General features: G+C 52.7%; 4 protein-coding genes across 4 annotated transcripts; 3 read left to right on the top strand and 1 right to left on the bottom strand.

The window, feature by feature from the left end:
* Positions 1–1457: 1457 nt before the first annotated feature.
* AYO21_03023 (hypothetical protein) lies at positions 1458–2704 on the top strand (the record flags this gene model as incomplete). Its single annotated transcript, XM_022652998.1, has 2 exons — positions 1458–2018; positions 2072–2704. 2 exons carry the CDS (start codon positions 1458–1460, stop codon positions 2702–2704), a joined length of 1194 nt encoding a protein of 397 aa, XP_022514692.1.
* Positions 2705–5656: 2952 nt separating this feature from the next.
* Positions 5657–6433, top strand: AYO21_03022 (hypothetical protein; the record flags this gene model as incomplete). Its single annotated transcript, XM_022652997.1, has 1 exon — positions 5657–6433. One exon carries the CDS (start codon positions 5657–5659, stop codon positions 6431–6433), a length of 777 nt encoding a protein of 258 aa, XP_022514691.1.
* Positions 6434–7550: 1117 nt separating this feature from the next.
* Positions 7551–8648, bottom strand: AYO21_03021 (hypothetical protein; the record flags this gene model as incomplete). Its single annotated transcript, XM_022652996.1, has 1 exon — positions 7551–8648. The coding sequence occupies one exon, from the start codon at positions 8646–8648 to the stop codon at positions 7551–7553; it is 1098 nt and encodes a 365-aa protein (XP_022514690.1).
* Positions 8649–11561: 2913 nt separating this feature from the next.
* Positions 11562–12824, top strand: AYO21_03020 (hypothetical protein; the record flags this gene model as incomplete). The annotated part of the gene is made up of 1 exon (XM_022652995.1): positions 11562–12824. One exon carries the CDS (start codon positions 11562–11564, stop codon positions 12822–12824), a length of 1263 nt encoding a protein of 420 aa, XP_022514689.1.
* Positions 12825–12833: the final 9 nt, after the last annotated feature.

The following is a 12833-nucleotide window of genomic DNA, read 5'->3' as shown; positions in this document are numbered from 1 at the left end:
TTCTCTATTGATCCTATTGGTCTTCAAACCTTCGACCGCATGTATCGCCCCTTGAGGCAGTGCACCCTCACAATCGACCGCCTCGACAACCTTGATTCACTGTTAAAGCAACACTGCGCTTTCTGTTGTGTGGTCTAGATTCTGTAGGTGAATAGGCAGAGCTCTAGCAAATACCATTGCAGGGTTGAGTTGGGTTGTGGACGGTTGGGTTGTAGAAGAGTACGTCGTCGATACTCGTGTGTGAGAGGCGTGTAGAGTGTAATGATGAATCAACAATTGAAAGCTCAAGACCAGACCAGTTGGGTTCTGACAGGTAAATGACTGACCCGCCAAGAGTTTAACCTCTAAATCAACAGCCCTGCTGTTGGCCGGAACCCTTTTCCTTCCTGCATCACTTCGCGGAGCATTCCAAGCAGATTGTCGAAAAACTTCTACGGTCTGGCGGGTCAGTCACCACGGGGCAACTGTGTTTCATGCATGCTGGCGTCAAAGAGCAGACAGTCTTGAGATTACTCAAATACTGCTCGACAAGGGTTGTCCGATGAATGTCTTGGAATTCCAGAACCATCCATTTTCGTTTGAGAACCTCAAGCACATGGGGTTAGGAACTTCTCTGCATGAGGCCATATTATGCCACAACTCACCCATGGCTGACTTCCTCTTGCAGCATGGACTTGACCAGGATATCCGGAACACCAACGGATTTCTACCGATCACCCTGGCCCAGGCGGCCGCCCTGACATCTAACAGTCCTGCTGCTGTAGCAGTCCGGGATATCTTGCGGACTGACATTTTAAAACGTAAAACTCTGGCCGCGCAAGTCAGGGGTTGCAACCTCCGGTCGATAAAGCAGGACTTGTCCTTCGTATTGACAGTGGGACGCTCGGCTGGTTGGCGGATAGGGTTATACCAGAGCACTTCAGTTATCTGCAGTATTACAGCGGGATTTAATGTGAGTGTGTGTTGGAGTGGAGACCATCGCGGATGTTACACAGGAGTATACCAATAAAATCAATATGTAAACAAGCAAAATGAGGCTCTCCGCAATCTAGATACCATCCCTGGCATGTTCATCCGGCGATACCTTACCTACCTACAGAGGCAGGAGAGGTAAAGGTGCTGCTCAAGTACTGTTCTGTATATTTGTCTAAAGTAGTAATTCCTCGACGCCGCTTTCAAGCCGCCTCCTCATCTACGGGACGAGGGTAACTTTCCATGGTAAAGAGGCGGCACTCTAGTCCCAAAACGGAAGAAGGCACGAGTCGATTTCCCAACCTTTGGTTCTCCGACTTCATTACACGTTCATCACTTACAACTAGTTTCTCCTCGAATTCACACAGATTTCCTTCTTCTGTACTCTAATCCCTCTCGCCTACCCATCCCGCTGTTCCCGTTGAGCCCTTAAAAACTAAACCAGACGTATTGCCTCTTGAAAGCAGGGAGTGCTCCCTTCAATCATGAGCGACTACGGAGAGGAAGCACCACCTCCCGATGCCGAGGGCCTCGATCGACCGGACGAGCGCGAAGACGAGCTTGACGACCTGCACGACGAATTCCAAGATCCACAACCTGAGCACGATGCCGACACTCGACCAAACGCCGCAGACGACTCGGACGATGAATCGCTTCTCTCTGAAGTCGACGAAGCCCAATTTGCGGATTTCGACCCCAAAGCCGTGGAAGTCGCGCCCGACTTTGACACACTGAACAAGTCCATTAAAGTGAAGAAGAGGAAGCGAGCCGAGGGTGAGGAGTCTGCGCCGAAGAAAAAGAAAGAGCGGCGAAGGGAGAGGAAGTCACGACGGGCAGAGAGCGAGGCTTTGTCTGGCCGCGACGAGGTCGAGGGCAAGAGGCGCAAGCAGCCAAAGGCGGCGGATGGCGAGCCGCGGAGGCGCGAGCGAGAGGAAATCGACGAAGAGACCCTGTCTCCTGAAGAGCGCAGGAGACGGGCGTTGGACAGAGCAATGGACGCCGCGGTCAAGAGATCATCGGGCAAAAGAATGAGAAAGGGCGAGATCGTAAGTCCTCAAGAGTAAGGCGTGCCAACCTCCAGTACTAACAAAGTCCCCAGGACCTCGAGCAAGCAGCAGATGCGGAGATTGAGGATCTACGGAACCGAATGATAACGGCGGCTGAGACCGATGGAGACCTGGTGCGGCAAGGTCTGCCTGCCTCTCAGAAACTCAAGATGCTGCCCGAAGTGGTGAGCCTGCTCAACCGCAACACATACGTGCAATCTATCCTCGATCCGGAAATGAATCTGTTGGAGGCAGTGCGGTTTTTCCTCGAGCCTCTTACCGACGGCAGTCTACCGGCATACAACATCCAGCGTGAACTATTCGCGGCGCTTAGCAAGCTGCCGATGAACAAAGAGACTTTGATCTCTTCTGGTATCGGCAAAGTCATCCTGTTCTATCGCAAATCCAAAAAGGCCGAACCAGCAATCAAACGACAAGCCACCAAGCTCATGGAGGATTGGTCGAGACCCATTCTGGGTCGTAGCGACGACCACACCAAGAAAGTCTGGGCCACGGCAACTTATGACCCAACCAGGAGACGAGAGACCGCACCGGCTGCTGCCATTCCCAAGGCGAAATCCACCATTGCTCCGGGCGAGAGGGTGAGCAACAGGGCCAGGGTTCAGACGAGTCACTTGAACTTTCACATCGTGCCCCAAGTCTCGTCTACTGTTCCACATCGCTAGACAGGGAAGATCTCGGTGGAATACACCTTCAAATTCGGCTTCTTGGTGGGTTCGGGAGACAACGACAGGCCATCGGTCGTGTTTTCAACGGCATACGTCTGTCTCAGCTCTGCGATTCATAGCGTTGGGAAAAGTACCTCTAGCCCGTCTGGGACGGCGGTTCGTATTGAACGATGAATCCAAATTTATTTTGACCTTTGAAAGTTGTCTTCACTTGCATGTTTTCGCGATGGCAATGTTCTCTTCCTCCATGAGTTATCCATCTCCCTCCCGCGGTTTTCACTCCGGCACCATGACATACAGGCATCTCGACCCGTTATTTTAGGTCCACCCAATTCTTACTCATGAATCTCACTCGCTGTAAGTGCCATGTCCATCCCGCAACGATGTCAGTCCCCTTGCATGCGACCGTTGTTACCAGCCGACAGCGTTGTTGCGTCGAGAAAAGGGTAAGAACATCCGAAAAGAGAGGGATCACAACATAATCATATGAAGGACGGTCCTGGAAACTCTTTGTAACGATCTGAGAAATTCTCCCGCGCGACTTACCGTCATACTGATTTGCTCGTAGAAATCCGGAACGCCCCTTGTCTCAGAGGTTTCATCGCTTTATCGTCGTGGTGAAGAATCCAGGCTCATCTCCCACCGCACCAGTGCAGGGTTGCAAAGTCCGCCAAGTCGACCTGGCTCACGGAGATGGTCTGCGGAAAGCTACGATCTTTCACTTTTGCTGGCCGGGCAAGAGACTGGAGTATGCAATTTTGGTGTCCTCTCACTCGAGAGACCAACCAATCCAGTGGTACATGCCCGGCTATGTAAGTGGTTGCGTGTTTCGAAGGCGAGGTTTTCTCGAAAAGCCATATGAGACGAGCCCCAACGTTTGTCAAATCGTTCAGTGTGCGGCAAGAAGTGTAGGCCGCATCCCTGTCGGCGGTCAGTGAGGCGGCAAGCCACCATCTCGCGAAGTGCGTGCTGTCCTAGTACGTCTTTCATCGAGGAGGGAATGGCCTTCAGTAGGGTTTATTTCGTTGGAGCTGGATCAGCAGGAGGAGTACGAGCATTGTCGACTCTTTTCACCAAGTTCAGTCGCTCACTTGGCCTTCTCGGCCTTGCCTACCTTCAAGCGCGCCATCGAACGCGCAGGACCTGTCGTCAAACTCAGTCAGGGAGTGTTCCCCCTCAGCGATACTAGAAGATGTGTCCTATCGCCATGGCAAGTGCCAGCCAACAATCCTGGTCGATACCACGGTCCAAACATGTCCTTTGTCTCCAGCACATCATGAGATGTCGAGCAGACCAGGCACACGCCCGGCACTGGTGCAGGCATAACTTATCCCGTGAATGACCACGATCCTCGAAAATAACGTCCTCTAGAGATGCTTCCAACCCAAGGCCGTTTACGCCTATGCGACCGACTTTGATCCTTGCATTAACAGAGGCCTAGCAATAAATCGATAATTCTTCGAGTCTCTCGGTTCGAGGTGGTGAGCGCGCGCGCAAGAGTCCTTTCGCTGATGAGTAGTCGGAAAAGGTCATTGTCGGCAGTAGCGTATCGTGGCGTTGTAGGTCTGCGCATAGTTTCGTTCCAAAACAGTATGTGTTCGCCGAGTTCCATCGTGTTGCGGAAGGTTGGATAGGGCAGCTGAGCCTTTCGTGGCAAGACAGTGACCACCAAAGGTTGTTGACGGTCACATCCTTCCGTCCCGTTTTCGAGTGTCTCCACGTACGAGATCTGTGAGAATGATTTTCAAAGTCTCCTGATGTCGGACGCCGAGATATAATACTTCTCCCACAAGGGCATCAAAGATTGCCACAATTGTCTGGGGGTGGTCGCCGAAAACATGGAACCTACCCTTTCTGGAAGTCCCAAGGGCAGCGAGTTCTCATATGTCACACCATCGGAGGGGTAAAAGCAGGTCAGAGAAGCCTGGAGCCCGCCTGGAGCCCGCCTGGAGACGACTTTGCGCAGCAAGGGCATTTTCAAGTGTGTCCCGAGAGTATCCCGGCTCCTCCGTGGAGATGCTAAAACAGCGCATTTTCTTATACTTTTTGCAACAGCTGCACCCCTTTCTATCGGCAAAACATTGGGCTGGCTCGTCGTCATTTCTCGTAGGGTAGCTTGTGGCAGGGCTTCAGAGGTTTCCTTGTTGTCGGCGGGTGCTTCCGGGCGACTTGGTGATCAGGTTTCGTCTCAAACAACCCTGGCTGATGATTATTCAAGCGAAAAAAGAGACTGGCGCCAATGGCCGGTGAGGGAACTCCGTATGGCCAACGCTGTGATTCGCCGTCAGTGAAACCCGAATGGGGATGGGATTTGTTGGTGGGAGACGCCGGCATCTCCAGGCCGTTGCCTGATGTCATGGGCTCCAGAAGCAGCAGAAACGAGAGAAAATGCCCGTTTCGACCATTTTGCTGGAATAGGCATCTCGCTCCGTCTGGTACAGAACCAGCAACCCGGCCACATTGGGAGTGATTGAGCTCATTTCAACTTTGTCTGCTTCTGGTACTTCTGCCCTCTGTGAAACTGAGAGAATAGACACAAAGACAAACACGAGATCCGAGACAACTCCCTGCATAGAGTGTTGCTGTGTAAGGACGAGTTTCCAGAAGAAATTGGCTCAAACGCAGGCTGACTGATGCCGCACTGGTACCAAGCAGGGAGCTTATTCATTTACCAGAACAGCCATCCCAGCTGCGGCGAATCACACATCGGTTCACCACTTCCGGGCTTTGCTTCGCACTCCCACTCTGTGGGTTTTTACTAGCTTCGCTACGTCGAACTGTACGCACGGTGACTATATATCATTGACTGTTCGCCATCAGCTGCACCTGCATTTTCCTTCACCACCATCCCCAAGCAGCATCCAACATACTCAGACGACAACAGTTCCGAAGTCGCCCCTCATCCATCCACTATACCACCTCACCACCTGACATCATAACACCGCAACCATGAAGCTCCTCACCAAGGAACAAGAAGCAGAGCACTACCGCGCGACCCTCAAAGGCGGTACGATTGGCGGTCTTGCAGGTCTCGCCGTCGGTTTCGCCGGTGTCGCCTTCGCCCATCGCCGCTACCATTTTTTCCGCAACCTCACTCTCCCCCTCAAGGCATTTCTCGTCACATCCTCCGGCACCTTCGCCGGCATCATCAGCGCCGATCACTATTCCCGTGCCTTCGAAGCATCGCAAAATCCCAAAGAAGTCGAATTCCGGCAGCGTCAGTCCGAACAGGCCATCTTGGAGAGAGCGAACAAAACATGGACCGAGCGGGCAATGGACTTTGGTCGCAAAGAGCGTTATAAGATCGTCTTCGGCTCGTGGGTTGGCTCCATGTTCGCGGCGTTTGCCCTGGTCAACAGAAACAAATATCTCACTGGCCAGCAAAAGATCGTGCAGGCAAGAGTCTACGCCCAATTCCTGACAGTTGGTGTCTTGATAGCCACCGCCGCATTCGAGATCGCCGACCAGAGGAGCGGGCAGAGCAGGTGGGAGACGGTCAGATATATCGACCCCACTGACCCCGAACACAAGCGCATGTTGGAGAAACAGGTCGAGAGAGACACCACGAGCCAAGGCACCGGCAGCGGAAACGACGACCTGTGGAAAGAGATGGTTGAACAGGAGGAACAGAGATTGAAGGCCAGGGAGGAGTATGAGAAGGAACATCACAGGAGGCACAAGAACGGCAACGGAAAGAAGAAGCAGGAGCAAGAGCACAAGGAATAGAGCACGGCAGCTATCCAGCTTTCAGCGATTCCTCGGAGGAGACGTCTACTTTTCGACGGAAGCGTTGACACTGAACTCAACGGTCTTGCCGAAGGACCCTACGAACCCCAGTCACGATTTGAGACGCTTGACGACTGGTTCATCTGTGTACATTACAACAAACCCCGCCGATATCAAACATTTCCGACAAATGGACCTTGCCAATGTTTGGCCCTTTGTTTCGAGCCTCCGTTGACCCCACCAAGGGTTCAACACTATCTCTCTATATCGCGCCACTTCCATTCAACGACACCAAACTTGCGCATTTGACGGAGTAAAAATGGAGTATATATCTCGAGTGCAGCATCGAGAAAAGGAGGGAGGATCCGGCGTTTTTGACTTGGACTGGATCTTGGTTGTATGTTTGAGCACAGTGGCCATGTCTGTGTGTGTGTGCGCCAAAAACTATTTTCCTTTTTCTTTTTCCCCTCGTTTTCAGACTGGAAAATCTGGTGAGAGCGAGCAGCGAGCGAGCATATTACATCGGGGGATAAATATCCTATTTTTACTTTAATGTCAGAAAGGAAAAAGAAGAGAAATGCAAATATCAAATATCAAATATAACATAAAGCTTGGATATCAACGAGTATAGTTTCCTCGCTAACACGCAAATGACACTACTACAGCTCGGACGAGGCAGTGGAAACGAAGTATACATAACATGTTCACATTCATGTCCATAGAGATCTAAACATCTAACAGCGCTCGAAACACCATCGCATGCTCTACTGTGGGCGGCATGTCTGTTTGTACAGATAAGGTAGTGCCCAGAGGATATCCCTCTTCTGTTGTATTCGTACACTCTCGCCGAGGTGGTGCAGGTCCCAAGACGTCCTCAAGTCCAGATTCCGGGCACGGACCTGAATGCAGCATCAAACCCTATAGACTCCTCAATCAGTTAGTCAGCCGGTTAGTCAAAATCCGACCCAGGCAGCTTCGGCAATGCATACGACCCTGAACCCACAAGTCTGCGCGCAAAATCTGGGGAAAACCTGCAGTCCGATCGTCATTCGCCACCACTTTTCATGGCGCCTGCTGCCCAGCCCAGAAACATGAATCTGCCAGTTCCCAGGAGATGCTATCCCCGGGCGAACTCGTGCATCAGCTCTTTGTCCAGCGACAGCCAGTCCTGCGCGACCTGCAACCCTCGAATCCGCTCCATCTCGATCCTGTGCCAGTCCCACTCGCCGCCTGCTTTGTCGCGAGCCGCGGTGAGAGGAGCGAGAGGTGCCGAGGACAAGATGGCTGTGCTGGTCTTCGCGGCCGCTGTCTCGAGCTTTTCGACGATGGTATCGGCGCTGCGTAAGGTCGCTGGTTCCGGAATTGGAGCAGCCAGGGGGCCTTCTTGAGGCGTGGAAATTACTGATGGTTCGGAGGACGGTCCTGTAGTGGTGGTCGAATCACCCTTGTTGGTGGGAGGCAGAGGATCCTGAGGCGGTGCCGCCATGGGCTCCGACTCCTCTGATGACGACGACCATGAAGACACTTCTCTCTGTTCGGACTTGTCTTGCTGGTCTGCGCTGGCACTGCTGTTTGCGGGCTTGCGCGGCAACCATCCAGCTGTAGTAAAGCACCGTTCCGGAGACACAGTAAATCTGCCCTTCTTAACCACGTACTTGCTCAATGCCGACGCCAGGAGGACTTCTTGCTTTCCGCTGCGCGACGCAGGCCGGATGAACCAACTGCCCACCACAATCCACTTGTTGTCCCACGCAAGTATCCTCGAGCGAACCTCGTAGCGCTCGTATGGTTTGATCTCCTTGTGGAAGGACGTATGGACGCTGCCCAGTATCACATTCAGCGCACCCCTGTGGCCTTCGCGCTCGAGATGCTTATCCCCCTTTTTTAAGCCCGGGATCAAGAGCTTCGTCATGAGCGCCGTTCGGCTTTCGTCCAGGTCGACGAAGTAGGTGCTGTTAGATTTATGCAGATTGTAGTCCGTCTCGAGCAGCGGGGAGCGCGAGAAGATGGAGACGGGTTCGAAAAGAGGGTGTACCGAGTCCGACAACTCGGACCGCGATTTGATGGTGCGCTGGACCCGCGCTTCCGTGTACCAGTTGGTGAACATGCGGTAGAAGAGGCGTGCGTGCCAGGCCAAGGGAAGCGATTTGAGATTGACCAGGGCGAAGAGAATCGCGAGCGTGCGCCACGACAAGAGAGACGAAAGAGACGGCATGGCGATTGAGGAGGGCATGACGGAAGGAGTGAATTTCGCATGAAAATAACGGTTGGGAAAAGAATGTGCTGGACGTTTTTATACTCTATATTGACATTATGAACCAAAGGAAATCTTGTGCAGCCGTCTAGCAAGGAAGATGCCTAGGTAGACACCGCCGTTGTCTATTTTGTATGTATTACAAAAGGTCAGTGAGAATGAGGGGCGAAGATGAGGTGAACGGAACGCAGCCTGCGAGCATTGCGAAATGCGGAGAAACTATATGCCGTGGAACCGCACTGAGATATATTTGTCCGAGGCATTCAGAAAAGGCACAGGTACGACCAAGTATCCTTGGGACGAGGAGGATGTCGCCTTTTTGTGGACGAGAACCAAGGTCCAGACCTGACCTATTATTGAGCATTGTTTTGCGCTGGGATGTAGGTCAGCCCCAACCCTGACTGAATGTCATTGTTGCCATCCCACGGCACAGGATGGTGATTGATGCTCCCTTGAGAAGATGCCCAGGATGCGCGATCTCCCTGAGAAATCCTCTCATATCCGAGGTATTAGGAACTCGAATGCACCATTTGCATGGGGTGAAGTGGTCACCATCGCGTGCAACGATCTGGAAAACGCTTCATCCAGGATCGCACTGCCTTGAGTCAGTTTTTAACTCAGTCAATCGTCTCATGATGCCAAGTACTCGTACTTGTATGTAAGTACTCCGCAAGTCAATCCTGACCCAATATTCATTTCCGCGATTCTGGTCGTGTGTTCAGCCGTTGCACTTGGCAGGAAGCAGTGCTTTGCTTGGAATCAGCTGGCGCATGTGGCGGAGACGTGGGCGGGTCGCGGTCAGGGATTCCTTGGCTTCTTGTAGGACCGCTCGAACAATTTATTTGTACCTACTCGTACCTCATGTAAAGGTCATCTTTGACAAACTGGAACTAGGTACTTTCCAAGGTTAGCTTGATCGGACAAAAATTCATCAAGGATGCTTCACTGCACAGAGCTCAAGTGGCGAAATTTATGAGTATGTTCTCGATACGAGAAACGTGTTCACCCGATCCAGACAAGTAAATACTTGTGCCCTGCGCATGAATCCCCTGATCCTTTGGTCCAGCTCATGTCCAAGACAAACAACATTCCACTCCCTAATGTCTCATACGAACAAAACATTCCAAGCAGCCTTACCAGTGAAAGCCGTGTACGAGGCCTTTTCATGGCCAGGTCAACTGATGGATGAATGCCGAGTGTACCGAGTACTTGTACGAGGTACCTATTATGTCAAGACTACCGAGTATAGCTACTTTGGTGCCTGAACATGACCCCTGCCGCAACTGCGCCTCCCGATCTGGAACAAGCTCTGCGTGCTCTGCCAGCCACCCAGTTTTTTGTGTCCGTGATATCTTCACGCGACCTCTGTAAAAATGCTTTGCGAGGCCGGAACTCAACCACTCCTTTGCGTGGTCCGAGAATGGAGCTGGCGGTGGCAAGCTGATGGTTGCTAGCATCTGTTAAGCAGGGACAGAGCAAAGGTGGGTGTTTCAAGCTGGTCGAGCTGGAGAAATTCCGAGCCAATCAACGCGGTGGAGTCTCGGATCGAGGCAGCGGGGTCTAACCTTGTACGGAATAGGGGCTTGTCGTCACGCGGTTAACCATTGGCTGCAGTCGACCGCATGTTTCCCTCCCCCTGATCATCCCATCCAGCTCTCTCATTCTTCATTCCTGGCCCTTCCTTTTCCCTCTTCTCTCCCCACACCCACCGCGACGGCCTGCTTCAGCCTCCTCCGACCATCTCAGGAGACCCGTCCGAATTGGTCTGGTTTGATATTCCCCTGCGTCATTCCGGAGCAACTTACGATCAAGCCTTGTCCGCATCTCCTATCGCCCCTAACCGATCTGTGGGGTATCTCGGACCAATCTCCTATTCCGCAGCTCTGTGCTTCCCATCGAGGTCCACATTCTTCTCACCAGCTCCTCTGTCTTGCGACGAATCAAATATGCATATCAACATTTTGTGTGAAAGAGCTGTTCAGCCATGTCTAAAGATCTCTTTGTTTTGAGCGGGCTGGCCGAAGCTCTCACTGGACGCGGCCTTCTGAACAAGCTTGCCACTCCATAACCTTCACCCTGGCCGTCAGTTTGCCACGCGCGAAGGGTACGAGTAGAATGCTTTGCTGCCAATAGAATGCCGTGTTTCATGTACCCCTTGCACACCACTAACACGACCAGCATGGCCTGCACTGACCGGGGTACAGCTTTTGACTTGTCCAGGGGTTTTTGCCGACTTCCAGGTATTGTACTCGGTACAAAAAATCTATATAGAAGCCGGCCAAGACCTTCCTCCCATCTTGAGAGTTCTCCAGAGCTTCATCTCATCTCATTCATTTTTGTCTCAACTGTGGCAGGCTAGTCCTACATTCCTTTGTTGACATTTACACTCTTTACCTGCCTGGTGCAGTACACACGTTCCTTTCAAAAAATCAGTTGACTCAGCAAGTCAGCGACCATTCCTTTGTCAGTGACAAACAGGTACTCCATCCCCATTCACTGTCCATTGCTTCACCAGGTGCTTTGTCTTTGCCCACTATTGTCAGTCTTCACACGCATTGTCACCCATCACAAGGCTGAGGCAGTTGCTTGTCAAATCCTGTTGGCTTTTGTGCTCGATTGTTTGGGATTTTCCATTGTCCTCATCATGCGCCAAACCATTTTCCTTTTAAAACCTGCGAGTACTCTATTCATCTTGAAGTTCACCATCACCATACAAACACTCATCCGCTGTTGAAGATTCGACAACTCCAAAACATACCTCTGGCTCCAACATTCAACTGACCAAGTGATTCAGCGCGATCCGGCCATTGCCCTACCCAACACATTCATTTCTATCTCCAAATTCGACTCAACATCTCTCTACCGACTTTGAAAATGGTGGTCTTTTCCAAGTCTGCGGCTCTTGCTGCGCTTGCCTTCTTGGCTGCAGCAGCGGATGCCCACATGATCATGAAGACTCCTGTGCCATACGGCAAATCATCTCTCAACAACTCACCGCTTCTCGCCGACGGCTCTGATTTCCCCTGCAAGCAGCGCTCCGGTGTCTACGACGCTGAGGGTGCTAGCAACGTCGCCGCCATCGGGGAGCCTCAGACTCTGAGCTTCCTCGGTAGTGCCGTTCATGGCGGTGGATCCTGTCAAGTCAGCCTCACCACCGATCTCCAACCTACCAAGAACTCCAAGTGGATGGTGATCAAATCCATCGAGGGCGGCTGCCCTGCGTCCGTCGCCGGCAATCTCCCCGCTGACCCCAGCGGCACTGGCGCCTCGACTTTCCAGTTCAGCGTACCTGATGGCATCTCCCCGGGTGACTACACCCTCTCGTGGACTTGGTACAATAAAGTAGGGAATCGTGAGATTTACCAAAATTGCGCACCATTCACTGTCACCGCGGCCAAGAAGAAGCGATATGCGCCAGCTCCCAAAACTTCAAAGCGAGCGACTAGCTTTCCCGACCTGTTTGTTTGCAATCTCCCCTCGATCAACGACTGCAGCACAGTTGAGGGGTTTGACTATCATTTCCCAGATCCTGGTGCGGACGTTCAACAAGCGGGAACGGGACCATACACGATGCTCGCAGGCGCGTCAGGCAACGCAGGCCCTCCTTCACAGCCAACCAACTCCCTTCCAGCTGCTCAATCTCCCTCTGCGCCGGCAACTTCTGGTCCTGCACCCACTGGACCGCCATCCTCTGGACCACCTGCTGGACAGCCACCAGCGTTTGCGAGCGGCAACGGTGGACAATACTCGGTATCCAGCCAGGCAACGCCCACCGCCGCACCTGGAAACTTTGCAAGCGGTGCATCTTCGGTACCTGCTTCCGTTCCTACCTCGTCAACCAGTGCTAACCCACTCCAGGTAATTCCCGTCACGACTCAAGCCACAGCTGTGTCAACCGCTGCCGTAGCAGCTCCCACTGGCGCGTCTTCTGGGTCATCGAGTGGCTCCGCCGCCGGTGTTCTGACAGGACCTTGCTCCAACGAAGGATACTGGAACTGCATTGACGGAGCCAGCTTCCAGCGTTGCGCCTCGGGCAGCTGGAGTGCCGTCCTTCCTTTGAGCGGCATGAAATGCTCTCCCGGAGTCGCGGCCAATTTCGCCATGACTGCGGCCAACGCGAGACGCTGGGCAGCCTAGATCCATCAC

The sequence above is a fragment of the Fonsecaea monophora genome, assembly GCF_001642475.1.
Source record: "Fonsecaea monophora strain CBS 269.37 chromosome Unknown Scaff14, whole genome shotgun sequence".
Classification (NCBI taxonomy): Eukaryota; Fungi; Ascomycota; class Eurotiomycetes; order Chaetothyriales; family Herpotrichiellaceae; genus Fonsecaea; species Fonsecaea monophora.
This window is presented reverse-complemented; position numbering and strand designations above follow the sequence as displayed.